Raw genomic sequence first — 18,920 nt, forward strand, 5'->3', positions numbered from 1 at the left:
AAGTTTTCCAGCTATAAAGTTATAGTAAAAGGTAAATTTGGAAATAGCTATTTTTCAACTTACTTAAGGTTCTAGAGTAAGGGTTATCTTTCACTACAAATTATGTTTCAAGGAAACACTTGAGAATCTTTGGGGAACAAAGGCCTTAGTTCAGAAGCTTGAAGCAAGCGTCCTGAATAATTCAGTTTAAAAAAGTGGCTAAAATAAAACTCAAACCAAAGAGAGAACATACAAATACTTTATTGCTCACCTTTCACACAAAGCACACCTCCAGCCATTTTCTTTCACAGCTTGACAATATTTACGTGTACAAAAACCCAGCAAGAAGCGTCATGTAGATTTCAGTAAAGGTGAGTGTCAAACATCAACGCAGCCAGGCTTTTGTTTTCTGCAGCAATAATAAAGGGCCTCCTGCTCTAAGCAAAAATCTGTCCTCTTACTTGGTAGTGCATTTTTTCCATTACAAAAAAAGTCTCCTGCCCAAAGCAAACTAACTTGTATTTGCTGAGCCAGTGGTATTAACTCGTGCATAAAACAAATTTCAGTTTGCTGTTTCTTCTAGCAGATTTCAAGTAAAAATAAGGTTGAAGGAGGAACTTGTTTTGAATGGATGCAGGTCAGTTTGAATTGCTATACTTAACTAAATGCCTACGTGTACTATAGGTTCACAACTTAGTTTGCTTTTATAATCTTTATGGATTTTGGCCGTGTTCAAGATTTTCAGAGTTGAGCATATGGTACAGTATTCCATCGAAAGGATAAGGCTACTGAATGTGCTATCTGCAGAAGAGCTCATTTAATAGGAACTGACCTCGAAGTTCTATCATGAAGCAAATGTTGCATAACCTCTCAGAATAAAAAGCCAATCAGGGCAGAACTGTGCTTGGAAAATAGGCATTAGAATACTTTAAGGAAGATACATATAAATGGATTGTTAATATGAGGAAGGTTTCCTAGTTGTAAATCTAAAAAAATCTAGGAGAATCCTCATTTTTCAAAACTGCATATTGAAAACATGAAAACTACTTACTCAAGTAATTTTGTTCAGAAAAATATGCATGTTCTGACTGTGGAATTAGTCTACTGGTCAATTAAAGGCAATTTTAATTACCTTTTAAGAAATTCTTCATACAAAGGAGAGATACTGTATGTGTTTCTCAAATAAACAGCATTATGTAAGTCCATTAAAAAAAAACAAAACCCAAAACGAACAGTATTGTATGAAGACCTACAAATGCTTATGCCAAGCAGGAATCTGCCTGTCACCTGTGGTCTCACATTAACTCAAAAACATTGCTGGATTCAGGATTCTGAAACTAAGTTTCTATTACTTGAGCTCTAGCAAAATGTAAGGTTCTGTAGCCTCAACTAGTATAATGTCTGCCCTGTCCAAATCCAGAATGATTATACTGATAACCTCCATGCTGGAAGTGCTGTTCAAACTGTCCCCCCTGGTGATAATTCTGGCTCCCTCTTCCTCCCCAACCTCCTCCCTGGCCTGCGCGTCCACCACCTCGGCCTCCGCGACCACCTCTCCCTCCGCGACCACTGCCTCGATCACCATGATGCCCTCCATCTTGGTATCTACTGTCCTGCTGATATCCACCACCCTGGTATCCACTTCCTGTATATGTAGATGTTTGGAAGCCACCATAACCACCACCCTGGTAGCCACCACTGTGGCCACCGTGATAGCCACCCGGCTGGAAACCGGAATCTCGGTAACTACCATCTTGGTAGCCACCGCCCCCTCCACTCCCTCCGTCTGTCCAGCCTCCTTGATGCTTATTTCCTCTTCCTCCCCCTCGGCCACCGTGGTCGTAGCCACCACGTCCGCCCCTCCCCCCTCCTTGTTCGTGACCTCCTCGCCCTCCGTATGAGGCATGTTCATAACCACCTCTCCCTGCTCCGCGGCCTCCTGCTGGCTGCTGGGTGCCATCCTGCCTCTTCTGCCATGGTGGCATCTCCGGGGGTGGAGGTTCAATTTCATTGGGCCTACCTCCTCTGTCAGGAACCCTGCCCATCAACACCTATGGGATAAGAAAGACATTTAAAATTTTGAATTACTTTATTTTATAAACAGAAATAAATGTATTTGAAAGAAAATTAAAGGTACTCTCATCACCTTATTGATGGCACAGGCAGTCTTTTCTCTTATAGAGCCACTGCTTGTCCTTAAAATCTTTGACAAGTCTTGTCTTGCAGCCAAAAGGTGGGCAACAGAAATAGTACTTTTAGGAGATAAGACTGAGCGTTTTGGCTGGTAAACCTTCGCTAATTTTTCTGTCTGACTCTGTGAAAGAAAGTGTTCAAAGACAAATGTCAATTTTCAAGATGACATAGAAACATTGATATTAAGTAAGATTTCCAAAATGTCTGATGATAATATTTACTAGGCTCCAGATGACAGAAGTTACATACTCACCATTGCTCCTATCTAGTGAAGAACTAACTTAAGAGTACAGCTTAGATAAAGCCCCTTTACCCCCGTATCCCCAAGGAATGATGGGGGGAGGGGGATATGGGGGTAAAGGGCTTCCCTTTTAAAAGGACTGTGGGACAAAAAGGTTCCCCATGCCATTGGTCTCAGATCAAACACCTTCATTTTATCTATTTAAATATAAGAATGGAAACCCATTTCAACAATTTTGCTTTAATTTTCTCATCTGTTTACTATGAGATAAAAAAAGTTACCCGTGACTAATTTGAACTAATTATGTTAACATCATACATATTTCTTGCAAAAGTGATCCCCCCATGTAATACTTTCCTCTATTATAAATAGTAATTAAGAAAAAGAGTCTACTTTAACCACTTAGTAGAAGTACATTTAATGCATGTGTAACATAAGACCACAAAAGATGAATGAACAAAGGATATAAAGAGCAAGTTAGGGCTTTCCTGGTAGCACAGTGGTTAAGAATCTGCCTGCTAATGCAGGGTACACGGGCTCGAGCCCTGGTCTGGGAAGATCCCACATGCCATGGAGCAACTAAGCCTGTGCGCCACAACTACTGAGCCTGCGCTCTAGAGCCCGCGAGCCACAACTCCTGAGCCCGCGTGCCTACAGACCACGCTCTGCAACAAGAGAAGCCACCACAATGAGAAGCCCCTGCAGTGAAACGAAGAGTAGCCCCCACTTTGCCGCAACTAGAGAAAAGCCCGCGTGCAGCAACAAAGACCCAACACAGCCAAAAACAAATAAATAAATAAATTTATTAAAAAACAAACAAATAAAACCCCAGAACTGTAGTGTTAATGCCTTGGGTCAATGCACACCCATCAATCATTACATGCTTTTCTAGCTGAGAGTTGCAGGTTTTTGTTTTTGAAGTATATGTATTATGCCGAGAGTAAAATGACTGTTTTTATCAAAGACAACTTTAAGAAAGTATTGGTATTTCCTCAACAGTCCCAGAAGAGAACAGTTTATTCCTCATGTTACTACTGACTCACTGTGAGATCTTAGGCAAAACCTTCCATGTACCTGGCTCTCCATGTTTTTAGTTGCAAAATAAGGGGAGTTAAAACTGATCTCTAAAACCCCTTTCCAACACTAAGATACTGTTAACTCAACAAATATCTACCCCATCAATTTAGCAGCTAAATAGGATTATGCTATGGTTTAAAGATTTTAGGTGAAACTAATGTATTAGGAAGATAACTGGAGAACTAAAGAAAAACATTTTCTCAGTCAATTAAAATTCAGAGAAAAATCTACTTTTAAAAATGAATGCACTATTAAGGGAACATCAAATACTAACATATTTGGACCAACCTCCACATAAATTCAATAATTAGCTACATTTCAGGGTTCTAAGAAGGTCAAATTAATCAACTGCGCCTATTAATTAACACTTACTGATAAAATAGTAGATATTTAATAAATACCTGTTGAATGACCAAGACAATGGATTATTTTATTGAAGCTGAAATAAAAAAAAGTCTTACCAGATTCTCCAATTCCCTATAAATGGATCATAATATTTGGTCCTCCAAAACAGTATTTCTAATTTAATTAATTTATTTAATTAGCAAGTTAAATTGCTAGCTTAAAGTACAGTAAACAAATAATTGTAAAATTTATTATTTTTAGTAATTTTCAGATACTCTCCTTTTCTCTCACAAATGGGAACTCCCAGTAGGGTTTATAACATATAGCTTTGTTGGAAAATATTAAAAAATTGAAAAATAAATGTTTTTATTATTGCTGAATGGCTGAAAGAATTGCTACTCAGTAACTCACTAAAGAAAAACTTCTATGTGTGTCTCCTATGTATTTCTCTTATAGTCTCCACTGTATCTAAACTGGGCTAGGAATGTTTAAGGATCATGTCTATAAATACTTTGCTCTTTTAAGTGATATGTGTACCTTAGCTCTGTCAGACCAGCCAAAAGACTGGACAGTGACATCCAAACGTTTTATTAGCAGCTTTCTCCGAACTTCATATTCATTGGCTACGGCTTGGTTAATTGCTTCTATCTTTTCCTGAAACAAAATTAAAAAGACCAGTTAGAATTTAAATCTGCTTGACCCCCTATTCCAAAAGGGCAGAAACTGTATCTGTTTTATTCACAACTGAATCCCCAGCACTCAGCACAAAATGAATTAGGTTATTTAATAAATAGAATAAGAAGTTATAATAAGGTAATGAAATGATAGGCTGTCTCAAAACATAATAAAGAATATGTAAAGTACAAAATTCTCATTTAGTTTTCCTATAATTCACTGTGTGAAGCTCAGCCCAGTGAAGTTTTTGGCTTGAAGGCAACCCATTTGGCAATTAGAAACATGCATCATACTGAACTTCAATTTAATCAGCTGTGTGAAATATTTACAAATTATGAAAGAAGCACTTCTAATCTTACATAAATAAAATTATTTTGGATAAATCTTAAGATTAACAAAAATGATTCTAAGGATGTCCACCTAGGAAACTACATATTAGAAAATACAACTTCAAAAACACAAACATAAATATCCTGAGATAGGTAGATGGCTCCTTACAAAGTTTACTCAGATGATTACTACTCACCCAGTGAGCCGGTCCCATTGGCTTCTTCAATAAAGGCTTTCCCACATGATTAGGTGGAACTTTTGCTAATGTTTCCTTTAACTGACACAAAAACATAAATGAATGAATAAACAAATCTAAAAGTAAAACACATCCTCCTCATCTTCCCAATTCCCATCATATCTTGCCATCAAAAGAAGATTCCTGACAGAGGCAAAGGAGGAGGATGTTTTGAAATGTACAAGACCCACACGATAAAGACACTCACTTGACCCACTCCTCACGTGTCTATGGAAGCATGAGTCCTTCACTGCACCTAGAACAGTGCCTGACAACAGTGGGCATTCAATGTGTATTTGCTGAATGAATGAATGAACACACAGAAAAATATGGACTATGGATACACTGCTGCTCCCCTGTAGAGTTCAGCCAAATTTGTGCATCATGGCATCCATCTACCCCACAATGCAAATGTACCAATTCTTAGAGTCCAGCAGATATGCATACAGAGAATAACTCTGCTATAACAAATATCATCCTCTTCTGTTCACTAATTTTTAATTAAAATTGCTTGTTCCTAATCAATTATATAAAAACTCTTAACTGTTGATAACATGTGGTATAAAATAATTCTGACTTATTTTCACATACTAGATTATATTAGCAGTCAACATATCTAGTTTGCCAGTTGAAACATGTAAGGCTCGAAGTGACTGGATTAAAATCCCAAAATATTTGCATCCTTTTCTGTCCAGTCAATGGGGAGAATGGTGGTAACATTTAATGATAAGGACCTTAAAATTAATTGCATCAAAGTTCAATGATAAAATAACTTTTAAATGGATGAAAGTCCTAATACTTTTTACATTATTTCTAGCTTATTTCAGTTTATAAATCAAAGTGCAAAGTTTCCTTTTTGAAAAAGAAACATGCTAATATGTTAAAAAAAGAAAACAGTAAAATACCAATTTCTCTTGAAGGTATCTAGGACTTAAAACCCAAAACTTATTTAGTAACAATTACTTAATAATATGCACATTAGGTTCCCATTAAGAGAAATTAACTTGCTTCATTTCAAACAACTGTAGGACTATGCCTTTAATACACTACAATCTGGTACTAAAGGTCTTACTTTTTTTTCAATCCCGCTGAAGAATTGGAACATAGTTATATTGGCTGGAGGTTTGGACATTCCTAGAGCAATACATATGCCTTTCAACTCTTGAAAGACCTCACTACCGCCTCCTTCTTGAGCTTTTTTTGGAAGAGTATTCACACAGAGCATTCTGGCAGCTTCTAGTTCTGAGATGAGGTATGCTGAAGTAAACAAAATAAGATTTCAAAATGAGATACAGCTACAATTAATAGTCATAAGTCTGGAGTCACAACTCTATAGACCTAATGATATGTAACTTTTAAAGCTGCAAGAATGGATAAAAACAAGAAAGGAAAACCATTTTTACCTGCAAATGATGTAACATATAAACTGGTTCTGTAATTCAGTATTTAACCAATATATGTTTAAAGCCTGATTTAAAAGCAAGCAATTCTTCTTTGAAATCAAAAGATCAAGGTAGATCACATCTTAAAATGTGGATTCTTGCATTTCACTATTAAGGAACCTCCAGAACAGGGGCTGGCATCTGTTAACAAATTTGCAAAAGGTGGCAGGTGGCCAATTTTTAGCAACAGTTAAAAAGTTATTATTATTATTATTATTTTTACTTCTCACAACTGATACACACCAGTGATGCAACTATCCTGCCCTCTTACCTTCCAAAACTCAGGTAGTCTGTTTAAGACCAGAGTGAAAGAACATTTTTTAGTAGTCAAAGCTTCACTTACAAGCGAAGGGGGAAAGGACTAAATTTCCAAACATTCCTTTTTCATGGTCTCCAGTAGCCTAAGGTCACCCTCCAGCTGTTCACAGAAAACCCTCTTCCATCTATATTCTTCTCAATATTCCCTTTCCTCCTATGCTCCTCATTCTCACCCCCACCCCTGGGGAAAAAAAAAACCAAACCCAAAACTTTCTCATCATTTCTGGACAGAGTCCTTTTGTATCAATATCATCACCTTGTGTGTTGATTTCAGGCAGGTATTCTGAGGGCTGCAATCTGCTTCAGGTAATTCAGTTGAAGGTATAAATATTCAATCTTATTACTTTAACCTTCCTAAGGATATTTAACTTGTTATAAAAGATGTTTAATAATCATTTGGATCTCAGAAGTTCAGGTTATGTGACAAAGTGAGAACCTTCTGACAATGTTAGGAAGATAGTTTTGGAAAAAGACATTTTCTGGGCTCTTAAGCCTTATTATAAGTATAAAAGAATGATCAGCTTGAATATCTCATTTCCTACACCCAAGGTGTAATGTGAGAAGTACAGGGGTCATAATTTTGGCAGATCATTTCTGAAAAGCTGCCAAATCCTATTCTAGAATAAACACAGCTAAGTTTCTGGAAAGGTCTTCTAAATGGGTTTGATAAAATCTTAACATGTTCCATATAGCAAACTGTATGAGTTAAAAGATCGAAACAGTAAAACCCCAATGTCATGAAAATAACCATGTTTTTGCAAATAAGGTTTTATTGGAACACTGCCACACTGATTCATTTACATATCATCTATGGCTGCTTACATGCTACAACAGCAGGGTTAAGTAGCTGTGACAGAGACCTTATGGCCCACGAAGCTGAAAATATTTACTATCTGGCCATTTAAGAAAAAGTTTGCCAACCCTTGCTCTAGAAAATCATATATTATATGATTTAATAAATTGGTCTCTAAATTTGGAACAACATAGCTCAGGCATTCACAAAATTAGTTTACCAACACAATTACCATTGAAAAACATTAACTGTAACTGATGTCTTCAAAGTACCAGGAAAGGCACTATAAGTATTATACATAACAAACAAAAAAGATCTCTACAGACAATCTAGTTAGGAATAAAGAATATATGCATCAAAGACATCTGACTAATTATACCTAAGGGAAATATCCTAACAACCGCAAAGGCCAATGAACAGCCACAACAGTTCTTAACCTGATACATGACAGTTTTTCAGACACTACAGACTATTAGAGAATAGACTATTCTATTTTACTAACAATTCTAATGAGGTTGGTTTATTTTCCCCCTCAGAATGCAATATATTAAAAGATTCAAATCAGTAAGGTAAGGGTGCTGGAAGAAGCAAGTAAAATTATAGCATTGAAATGTGACAACTGATGCTTGGAAAGATGAGAAATACTTATACAGTGCGAAAAGAGAATGAGTATATGTACATAAATGCATACTAGCATGAGAGAGAATACAAACTAGGGAATATTTTCAAAAGGGGAAAGAGCAGAAGCAAAGATAAAGAGGAGGAAGGGAGCAGTGTGTATGTATGTACAAAGAATTCGAAGAGCAGAGTAACCTTTTGTTGATTTAGTCATGTAGTTGAGGAGCAAATAGTTGTATATTCTTGAAAAGCTTTTGAGGGGTGATAGCACATTAAAATACAATTATGACCCTGAGTCCAAAATAATAATGTTGAGGACACTCGCTTAAGAAACAGGAAAGAGTTAAAGGCATTTTTATAAATATTTATATTCCAAGTGGTTTTTATAAGTAACAGTACCAAAAAGACCAAACTCTGAGCTCTTTGGAAGAATTACGTATTCAGGGTCATTACTGAGCTTTCCACACAGCTGTTGTCTTCCTATGTAAGATAACATATTCTAAGTGCCAAATATCAGGTATTGGAAAGGAAAAGCAGTGCTACAAAGGAAGATTCAGTGAGTATACTGTGGCTGAGCCAGTTACTGAAATTATACAATTTGAAGGATAATGAATGCATGCATTAGAACTATATGCAGCAATATCAATATCTAAAGCAATAACTAACATTTTGTATCTATCCCCTGCCCCCATACCCACCCAGTAACAATCATTTGACGAAGGGGAAAATAAGAAAGTGATTTTGGAACACCTTAGTTCCTAAGTATAATGGCTGTGAACACACTTTTTTTTTTTTTTTTGTCTGAACCTTCAAAATTGGAGTTGCATCATTTTACAGAAGCCAAAGTTCAGTTGTATCAGTTAACCAAAGTTTACTCTAAGCGCATCTCAGAATGCGACAAAAATTCTGAGTTTAAGACTACTGGTGGTGTTTATTGGAGAGTTTATATAAGGCAATAAAATTTGTGAGTCTACTTACTGTTTCTCAGGGTGAAGAGAGAAATAGTAGTTAGTATATTTAAAAAACATGGAAGGAGAGAATTTTTCATAAAAATTTACTTCCCAGAATGATCAGTAGTACAGGAACAATCCAAATAGTATTCCAGAAATGCTTACATTGTAATTTGACATCTTTACAAACAAAACCAAAATCCCCAAACAATTACCCAGCCACAAAGAAATATCAACAAAATACTTTAAATAATTACATTTACCATTTACTGCACCTAGAATGGTTACTGTCCTCAAATAAATTAATTTTTAAAAAATCTTCATTATTCCCACAGTATCTTCCTAGTTTATTTTAAAATGTGTTTCTAGTCTAGAACACTGAGGTGTGGTGATCACACACTTGTATAACCCTCCAGCACTACCTTTGGTCATGTTAGGTGAAGCACAGCAGGCTGAGCACCACACCAAATTTAAACCATAAAAGAGTAGCAATTACAAAACAACACTGCTACCAGCGCATGGACCCATCATTAGCTTCTTAGTTAGAAATTTAACAAAGTTTTCTTTACACCCATTTATTAGCCATGGAAAACATAAATAAAAAATAATGACTACATTCTAGTAGCCATGAACTTACTGAGCAAAAGGAGGCAGTTCTTCTGAATGAGAAGGCGCTTGGTCACATCCCCAGATGTCAGTGAAAGATATGGACAGTTCATCTCCCCTAGTAGCCCACTCACCTCAAGCTGGAATTCTTCAGCTTCACTTGGGCCTTTTAAGAATTAAAATAATCTTATTTAATAAAAATTATTGTTTTCCCCATTGGCATAGTAATTATATACAAATTGAAAATTTTAATAATATTTTCCTAATACAACTTCCTGTCTCTTCTAATTCATCCTTTCTCACACCACTGCCAATTTGCCTTCTTAAACAGTTTTCATTAGGTTATTGGCTTGTTTGAGAACCTTTCATGGCTTCCTAATTTCTACCTCATCCAATCTAATTTTTTCTGTTTGCCTTTAAAGATTCTTCATAGCCTCTCTGCTTGCCCTTCCCAGTATATTGTTAGGAGTAGTTCCTACTACATGTATATAGTAGTTACCTACAACCTCCACAAACATCCCCTCTATTTGTGCCAGGCCAGTCTCCTCACTGTCCCAGGAAATGGTCAGTCTCATTTCTACTTGCGTGCCTTCACTTAAGTGACTCCTGGTGATTGATATGCCCTCTACTCTCTCCTGCTCTATCAAACCTCACCTATCCATCAAAGCCCAGTGGTCTTGCTCCTTGATGAAACCTGCTACACTCACTGATTTCCTTCCCCTGTGAACCACAAAGTGAAGTATTTAACTACTGTTCTAATCTCCAGTTGTTTCAGTTGTGCCTAAAATTCCCAGTTAGACTATATTTGAAGATGGCGAATATGATTCGTGTTTCTGTTTTCTCATAACGTGTCAAGTATAGCGTTTACTGGGTGAACCAAGGAAAAGCAATGCTCGTTCTTCTTTACTATTTTGATAGTTCTCTAACCAATATCACAAAGGGGTAAAATTTAACTAACAAACTTTGAGAGTCATTTGATTTGAGTCCATTTTCTCACCTATAAAATGGGAAGAATGTATTATCAATGTTTTGCAAACTGTGTTCCATGAACTTCAGTTCCAAAGAACTCCGTTAGAGGCAGCCGGGGAGGAGAGAGCTGTGTTCAAACTAGTCCCTCTCAACTTCAACTAAAACAGCCACACTTTTTACCTGTTTTCTATTGACTTCTATAAGATGTTTTCATTTGAACAACAGGGCTCCTGGTTATAAACAGTTAACACCGTATAGGTGTTTTCAAGGGCACCTACAATCTCTGAAATGTTAGGTCAAGAGGCAGCGTGAAGAACACTGGCTCCCAAACTTGACTGCTGGGGACTGAAGCACTTACTGGTTGTGTGACCTCAGGCAATGTACTTAACCTCTGTGTTTCCTTGTTTAACGTATAAAAGAGTAATAAAAGCTGCCTGGTAGGGTTGCCCTGAGGTTTAAATGAGTTAACACTAGTAAAGTGCTTAGAATATGGCTAGTGCTCAGTAAGTATAAGCTGCTGCTACTACTGTTACACTATACTCTCCTTAATAATTAGAATTGGATGCCACTGATGTATACACATTAAATATACTAAATATGCAAGAGTGAGCTCTTCGAAATGGGATTCTGTGGGGGGAAAAAATGGAATTATGTGTATAGTTCTCCATAAGGGTGGATTAGCAGGTGGGCATTTTTCTTTATCTCCTGTTATGGGTTTACCTATGATAGGAGGGAACCAGGTTGTGGAGTATCAGATTCCAAGCTTTTGCCTCTTTCTCAGCATCAAAACTAGCGCTCAAACAGTTAACAAAATTGGCAAATGTAAAACAGCTCTCAACACCATAAATCTGATGGTGCTGGATCTAGTTTTGATGCATCTAGTGATACATTCCTATGACACGGAAAGCTTCTTAATGAAGTATTCTTTCTCCCTATGTATAATTAGAATTAGAATGCATTTACTTTACATGCTATATGTACTGGAATTTGGTAGTCCTCAGAGAAAAACGCCCCAATTTCTAGTTCTAGCCACCAATTTAAGATCTCACAACTTTTTACAAAGAATGAAAAGTTCATATATACTTGTCTCCATTTTTCTGTGTCTCAGTAATAGGGTCTTTTCAACTTCCACAAATTTTTAACAGTTGTATGACTACATTCCAGTTTTTCAACTTCAGAATCACCTTATCTCTAAAAACAATGGAGGAGAAAAAAGCATTTGGTTTCTTTATAAAATTTTTTTTACATTTACAAAGAACTTGAAATTTCAGCTGTAATACTGATAATGTTCACTTGACAATACAAACTTTATTTTTACATTTTGCACCTAAAACTGAATGTTTACTTACTGTTAGTTGCTTGCACATTTTCATCTAGTTTACAGAGCACTCTTAATTCAGACACCAACCAAGCACAGAGTTTGGTAAACTCAGGGGAACTGGCTCCAGCAGAGACTGCCTGAGACAGAGCGCCATCTTCTAACAATGGACCCTTGTAACTGGTGAGTAAGAAATTATACTTCAGAAGAATATAAAATCACATCTAATACATTACAGATACAATGTATTTACATTCTTATTTGTATAATTAAGCAATGGTTTAACAAAGATAAATTACAATGACCAGTCTTTAAACTTGCAAATATAAATAAACTAAACCATTAGAAAAAACAAGCTAATCCCCTCAAAATATGTGAATATTGAATAGAATCACACGTACTAAATTATGTCAACCTCTGTACATTTACTGAGAGCTCTTATGTACAAAGGTTTACTCTCTTACTTTAATTGAATTAGTATTAAAACTAGATTATAAGTGATAACTAGTTATACTATAGTTTACTATTTCAGAAATAAAACTTAGGTTATATTTTCTAGAAATTTTTCCAGAAATTAATTAGATTTGGTTTTTAATGATTTTCTTTAAAAGCAAAAGCTTTCCAATTATTCATTTATTTCCTCCTTCTATATTTAATGATAGTTAAGATTAGTAAGACTTACTAGTGGCAGAGAAATGTGAAGTTTAATTTAATAATTGCTGGTGAGTTGAGGTTTGGGTAAACGGGTGCAACTGAATCCCAATTCTTTGTAAGTGATTCAAATGTAATTTTAAAAAATTATTAAATGTTCAAACATTCATAAAAGACAATAGTAACAATGAACCTCAATCTAGAAAGTAGCTAGAATTAAAGATTTTATCATTCTCAAGATAATTTTAAAATACATATTCTTCAGGTTATTTTATCTTCTTTTAAATGTAATATTGATAAAAGCACTTATTAAATATGATACATTATATGCTTAAGATAATTCGATATTTAGAGGTATAGAGATGTTAGAGAAATGATAACAGTCAATCCTTCTAAAATATAATTATATGTTTATATATTTAATGGGACAGAAGAAATCTCACACAAAAAATGAGATTATATATAGCCTGGCATCTAGATTCAAAACCACATATTATTAGACAGTGAAATAAAAAAACTAGGCCTAGAAATTTCTCCTTGTGTTACACATTTAAACTTTATTAATATATTCTACAAGTAATTACTGAATTCCTACTGTGTACCAGGTTAAAAATGAATGGTCATTTATTTCTAATAGTTCACAGTAAATCCTTGAAAAGTACACGTCATTCAATTAAGGCTAAATTTTAATGACTGAATGCCACCAAACTAGGCAGTTATGGGTTAAAATGTATAGTCAAGTTTTCAGACTATCCATGGTTTACATTACAACCCAACTCCATGATTTATTTAACTAGAGTTATTATAGTAACAATGACTTTTATAGTACCCAAAAGAAGAAAAACATAGTTAACAGACGATAAAAGAATGGGAAGGAATGGCATCCATCACCAATTGTTAAGGGACCTCTATCCATGCAGAATGACTACATTTAAATACAGTTTACCTCCATCCTCTCTCTACTCCTCCTTCAAGATTAATCTTAAGTGTCAATTCTTCTAGGAAGCTTAGGACTTGTTTCCTTTCTCAGTTTTCCTTCCCCATTTCCTGTCCTTTTCCTGGCCCTCCTCAGTTCTCCTCACAGCATATTTTCACAGTGTGAACTTCTCTTCTACCTCACTCTGTACCCTTAAGTGCTCAGATCAACACTGTCAACAGAAAAAGTGTTCATCAAAAATGTTTACTGAATGGTTTCATGTGTGAAATTCAGGAATTTAGTCTGAGAGGTCCACCAAAAAGACACCATTTTGCTGAATGTGACTTTTACTTAGGCTCTTTGGGCTCTCATCAAAGAAATAAGCCGCCTAAAGTCCAGAATAGTCATGACAATTCAGAGCAAGTTCCAAAGAAAAGAACAATGATAATTCATGTTGACAAAAAAAGATGATAAGCACTACCATTTCCTTTCATAAAAATCTGTTCCAGGACAAGTTACTTAAATGGGCAGATTTTGGGAACCCAAGGTATCCTTTCCTGAAGAAGAAAGGTTTCCCCCAAAGGTTTCCAGGGCATGAAAGAACCTCGGGGAAAGTTTTGATAAGGGACTTGTTACTTTATAAATATGGTTACCTAAATCTGTTTTTCTTTTCTTTCTTTTTTTTTTGATACCGTACCTGTAGGCAAATATATAATCATACAGTTTCTTTCTGGAACCACATTTAGCCCAAGAAATTCTAAGTTCTCAAGTTTTAACAGAGTACACTGATCTGGGTGACCCAGTGAGATAAGAATCCCTATTTCCAGCTTCTAGATACTGATAAATTATGGTTGAGTTAACTGTCACGAGGAGAGACAAAATGCACAACAAATATGCAGACTTGGTGGGGGAAGATGCCCCTAAGGGTAAGGGCTAACGGTGGCTCAATGAAGGAGTGTCAGAGTCAAGGAAAACTGCCAGTGGTTCCCAGGAAGGTGGTGACAGGTTAGGTGCACAAGTGAGCTAGCGGGCGGAACGTATGCAGCGCACGGACTTGTGGCTGAGGGCATCCTGGGCACATGCATACATGACTGGGCAAACCAGATTTTTTTGAGAGTAGGGGGGTGGGGTAGGAGTAGGTGCTCAAAACAGGAGCAGGAAGTTTGGAGAACAAGTAGGAAAACAGATAATTAACTTTGGCAACCTCCAGAGTGAGGGAGTAGGGCAGGAGAATGAGGCGCAAGGAGAGGACCTCGGGGAGCGTGGTGGCGAGAACCAAAACCCAGACAATGACACGCATGACTGACAAACGCTGCGGGTAACTCGGCTGCAGGAAGCACAGGGGAGGCCTAAGGTGTCGCAGCTGGAGGGCCGCGACCCGGCAGGGCAGGCAGTGGACGTGGCATTGGGGTCCCGGAGCTACAGGGAGGCGACAGTCAGGAGCCACGGGGTGCGGCGTGAAGAGGCAGGTGTCTCTGACTGGGGCGGAGGAGGAGTTCCCGGGGCGCCGGTAGCGTGGGGTTTGGGAGACCCGTGCCCAGGCAGTCTTACCCGAGATCTTCCAACGACTCCAAGATGTCAGTCTCCATGAGGTCACACTCCATGCTACTGTGGTATTCAAATTTCCGAGTCGTCAGGCTCCCCTCTTCGCCGGTAACTCGTAAACTCGCGCATGCGCTGCCTCCCCGGAACTTCCAAATCGACAGCGGGCGCCTCAGCCGCTGCACTGCGCATGTCTGGAGCGTGCGCAAGAAATGTGGTTCCGCCTGCCGCCCCGCCCCGGCCGGCTAATGGGTGGCCCGGAGACACCGTTTGCACATGCGTATTACTGAATAGTGAAGCTAACGGCCCCAAGAAGGGCAGGAGGACTGGCTGCGTGGCAGCTGGGCGTGGGGACTAGGCGAGTCGGGGAATGCTCTTTCTCCTAATTGGGTGTACGCATGTGCGAATCTTGGGGCAAGGCGGGCGGCGTAGGATCGTCGTGGGTGGGGAGGGTCGTAAGACTTGGGTGGGTGCTGGCTGTGAGTCTCAGGAGCTCAGTCACCCGAGTGGGTGTCTGCAGCCTGCTGGCATGTTCTACCTTTAGCTGTGGGTTATGGAGAAACGGGAAATTCGTGCGCTCCGGTCTAATTCTTTAGCACATGGGTAGACGGGCCAAATGCGGAAAATGGCCGATAACATGCCATTGTATTTCCCTGTGGCTGTAGTAGCTGTATTTCAGGGTTAGGGAGGAGTCAACTTTCCCTTGACACGAATGTACTCATGAAGTTGTTTCATTCCTTCCCTTTACATTCTTTACTTTGCACCTTAAGCCCTTCCCAGACACTAAGCATCTTATTTTAAAGGGGGAACGGAGGTAAGAAGAGGTTTTCACTCCGTATCAATCTCAAATAGAATAGATTTAAATTCACGCAGTTTAAAGAGTAAATAAATTTTTGTTGTACCGTTGTTGATTTGGCAATATTTGGCAGGGTGTGACACTTGGTTCACGATGGGTTGTGGTTTCTTTGCAGTTACTGGCTGGGTATGTGCTTAGAAATTATTGAAAAAGTGAGAAAATTTGTTTTCAAAGTGATGGCATATTTAGAAAATTATATTTAACTATAAATTGGTATACGCTGCACTATGTAGGCATTTTTTAAAGAGTTTTCACATTGATACCAGTAGATTTAATTTTGTAGTTCTCATTTTCGTGTCTAATGGATAAATGCTCCCTATCCTTAATAGTACCTTTTAAAATTCCTTATTTTGCGCCATCTGGAGTGGGGGGAAGGAATTAATATTTATTATGTACCTAGTGTGTGCTTGACATAGTATTACTTCCTTGATCGACATTATTTTATGCAAGCACCATAAGGCTGTGTAAGTATTACTCCCATTTTGCAGATGAGGACACTAAGGGTTCAGTGGCTTAATGGTCTGTAAAAATGGTAAGGCCAATAAGGACCTGGCTCTTGAGACTGAGGTATCTCTAAATCCGTATTTCTTCTTATCTGACTAGTCAAATAAGGATTTATAAGCAGGATATGAAAAGATAGGAATATCTAGCTAGTTGAATAAACAACTTATTCAACTTATGTATGCTTGTATATCTTGTGTATAATTACCTTACAATAAAAATGGAATAACTATAGGGTTGTTGAAGGTGCTAAACAAAAAGTAATTCTTAGTGCAAAATCAATTTGGGGGGGGAGTTTTCATTCTTGACTCACTTTTCATTGTAAGTTATAACATAGTATTTGTGAGTGAACAAATGATGACTCCCCTAAATATATTATTCTTCTCTACCTAATGCAAATTGTTAGAGTAAATGGAGCGTAGCCAACACAAAGGTTTTTTTTATTATTTAAAATAATTCTATAAAGGACTACTGCAATGAAATCAATGCTTTTAAAAGTAAATATTGCCATCATTTCTATAGGATCTACTAGGAATCATTTGCATTTTGTTTTGAAAAATTTTTTTTTTTTTTTTGTATTGTAACCTGGATATCTAAAGACCTTATTCAAGCTGAATTATATGAAAAAAACTCTGATCTGGGAGTTAGGAACCCTGGTTTTTGCCTCAGTTCAATATAAGAAAGAGTTTTCTAACATTTAGAGTTGTCTAAAGTCAATCAGATTATCTTTGAGAGATGAGTTTTCTGTTTAGAAGGTGTTCAACTAGAAATAATGAATAATCTTAGTTTACAGTCCAGCCTTTCCAAATATTCTTGTAAAGAGTAAAGAGAAAACGTTTTATACTTGTGAAAAAAATGTAATCGAGAAAATTGAAATGAAAATGACTTTAGTTTTCAGAGGAACATCTTTTAATGTCATAACCTTAAAGAGGATTATAGGCAAAGTTTTGAATTATGTAGTAGTTAAATTTTTATGCAGCTGAGATTCTTAAGAAAGTTACTTCTAAAATTCATAGAAGGGTAATTTTTATAATGGCAAGTAAGTTGGTACAAACTTGAATATAAGATTTGTCATTTGTCATAGAATGGTTTCTCAAAGTTGATTAAACAGGCACCTAAAATAAATAATTTTTTCCTCAATTAAAAGTCTGAAAAAATATATAGGGACTTCCCTGGTGGCACAGTGGTTAAGACTCCATGCTCCCAATGCAGGGGGCCCAGGTTCGATCCCTGGTCAGGGAACTAGATCCCACATGCATGCAGCAACTAAGAGTTCGCATGCCACAACTAAGGAGCCTGCAACTAAGACCCAGTGCAACCAAAATAAATAATAAAATAAATAAATAAATATTAAAAAAAATATATATAGCACTTTCCAGTTTTAATGAATTTGCCCTTAGAATGACTCTCCAACAAGGAGAAAGTAAGAAAGACCCTAGATTTGCTCATGAAATTAAAGTTTGTGTATGCTGCTAAAGTCCTTTTCAGCTTGCATAGTGAAAACAGTACTTTTTCCTCCCTAAATATTAGCATGTAGAATTAATCTTGTAGGGTCTCAAATACTCTTATAGGCATGCCTCGGAGAGGTTGCAGGTTTGGTTCCAGACCATGGCAATAAAGTGGATATTACAATAAAGAGAGTCACATGAATCTTTTGGTTTCCCAGTGCATATAAAATGTATGTTTACACTATACTGTAGTCTATTAAGTGTGCAATAGCATTATACCTTAATTTAAAAATACTTTATTGCTAAAAAATGCTAACCATCATCTGAGCACTCAGCAAGTCATAATCTTTTTGTTAGTGGAGGGTCTTGCCTTGATGTTGATGGCTGCTGACTAATCAGAGTGGTGGTTGCTGAAGGTTGGAGACCTGTGGCAATTTCTTAAAATAAGACAACAAAAAAGTTTGCCACATCAATTGAATCTTCCTTTCACAAATGATTTCTCTGTAGCATGTAATGCTGTTTGATAGCATTTTACCCACGGCAGAACTTCTTTCAAACCTGAAGTGTATTGTTTCAAACCTTGTCATTGCTTTATAAACTAAGTTTGTGTAATATTCTAAATCATTTGTTGTCATTTCAGCTATCTTCACAGTCTTTACCAGGAGTAGATTCCATCTCAAGAAACACTTTACTCATCCATAAGAAGCAACTCCTCATCTGTTAAAGTTTTATCATGAGATTGTAGCAATTCAGTCACATCTTTGGGCATCATTTCGAATTCTAGTTCTCTTGCTGTTTCCACCACATCTGCAATTACTTCCTCCACTGAAGTCTCAAACCCCTCGAAAGTCATCCATGAGGGTTGGAATCAACTTCTTCCAAACTCCTATTCATGTTGATATTTTGACCTCTTGCCA

The 18,920-nt window shown here is 37.1% G+C and overlaps 1 protein-coding gene across 2 annotated transcripts; it reads right to left on the reverse strand.

Moving 5' to 3' along the window:
* Nucleotides 1-218: 218 nt before the first annotated feature.
* FAM98A (family with sequence similarity 98 member A) lies at nt 219-15,388 on the reverse strand. Of its 2 annotated transcripts, XM_032653087.1 has the most exons (9): nt 15,208-15,305; nt 12,121-12,269; nt 11,855-11,962; nt 9,834-9,968; nt 6,148-6,332; nt 5,037-5,117; nt 4,373-4,489; nt 2,126-2,293; nt 219-2,030 (listed from the first exon to the last, which is right to left on the reverse strand). In XM_032653087.1, the coding sequence occupies exons 3-9, from the start codon at nt 11,862-11,864 to the stop codon at nt 1,365-1,367; spliced, it is 1,362 nt and encodes a 453-aa protein (XP_032508978.1). In that variant the 5' UTR covers nt 11,865-11,962; nt 12,121-12,269; nt 15,208-15,305; the 3' UTR covers nt 219-1,364. The 2 variants fall into 2 exon arrangements, with proteins under 2 accessions (XP_032508978.1, XP_032508977.1); XM_032653086.1 differs by lacking the exon at nt 11,855-11,962 and having other exon boundaries at nt 15,208-15,388.
* Nucleotides 15,389-18,920: the final 3,532 nt, after the last annotated feature.

Source organism: Phocoena sinus, chromosome 13 (assembly GCF_008692025.1).
Source record: "Phocoena sinus isolate mPhoSin1 chromosome 13, mPhoSin1.pri, whole genome shotgun sequence".
Taxonomy (NCBI): Eukaryota; Metazoa; Chordata; class Mammalia; order Artiodactyla; family Phocoenidae; genus Phocoena; species Phocoena sinus.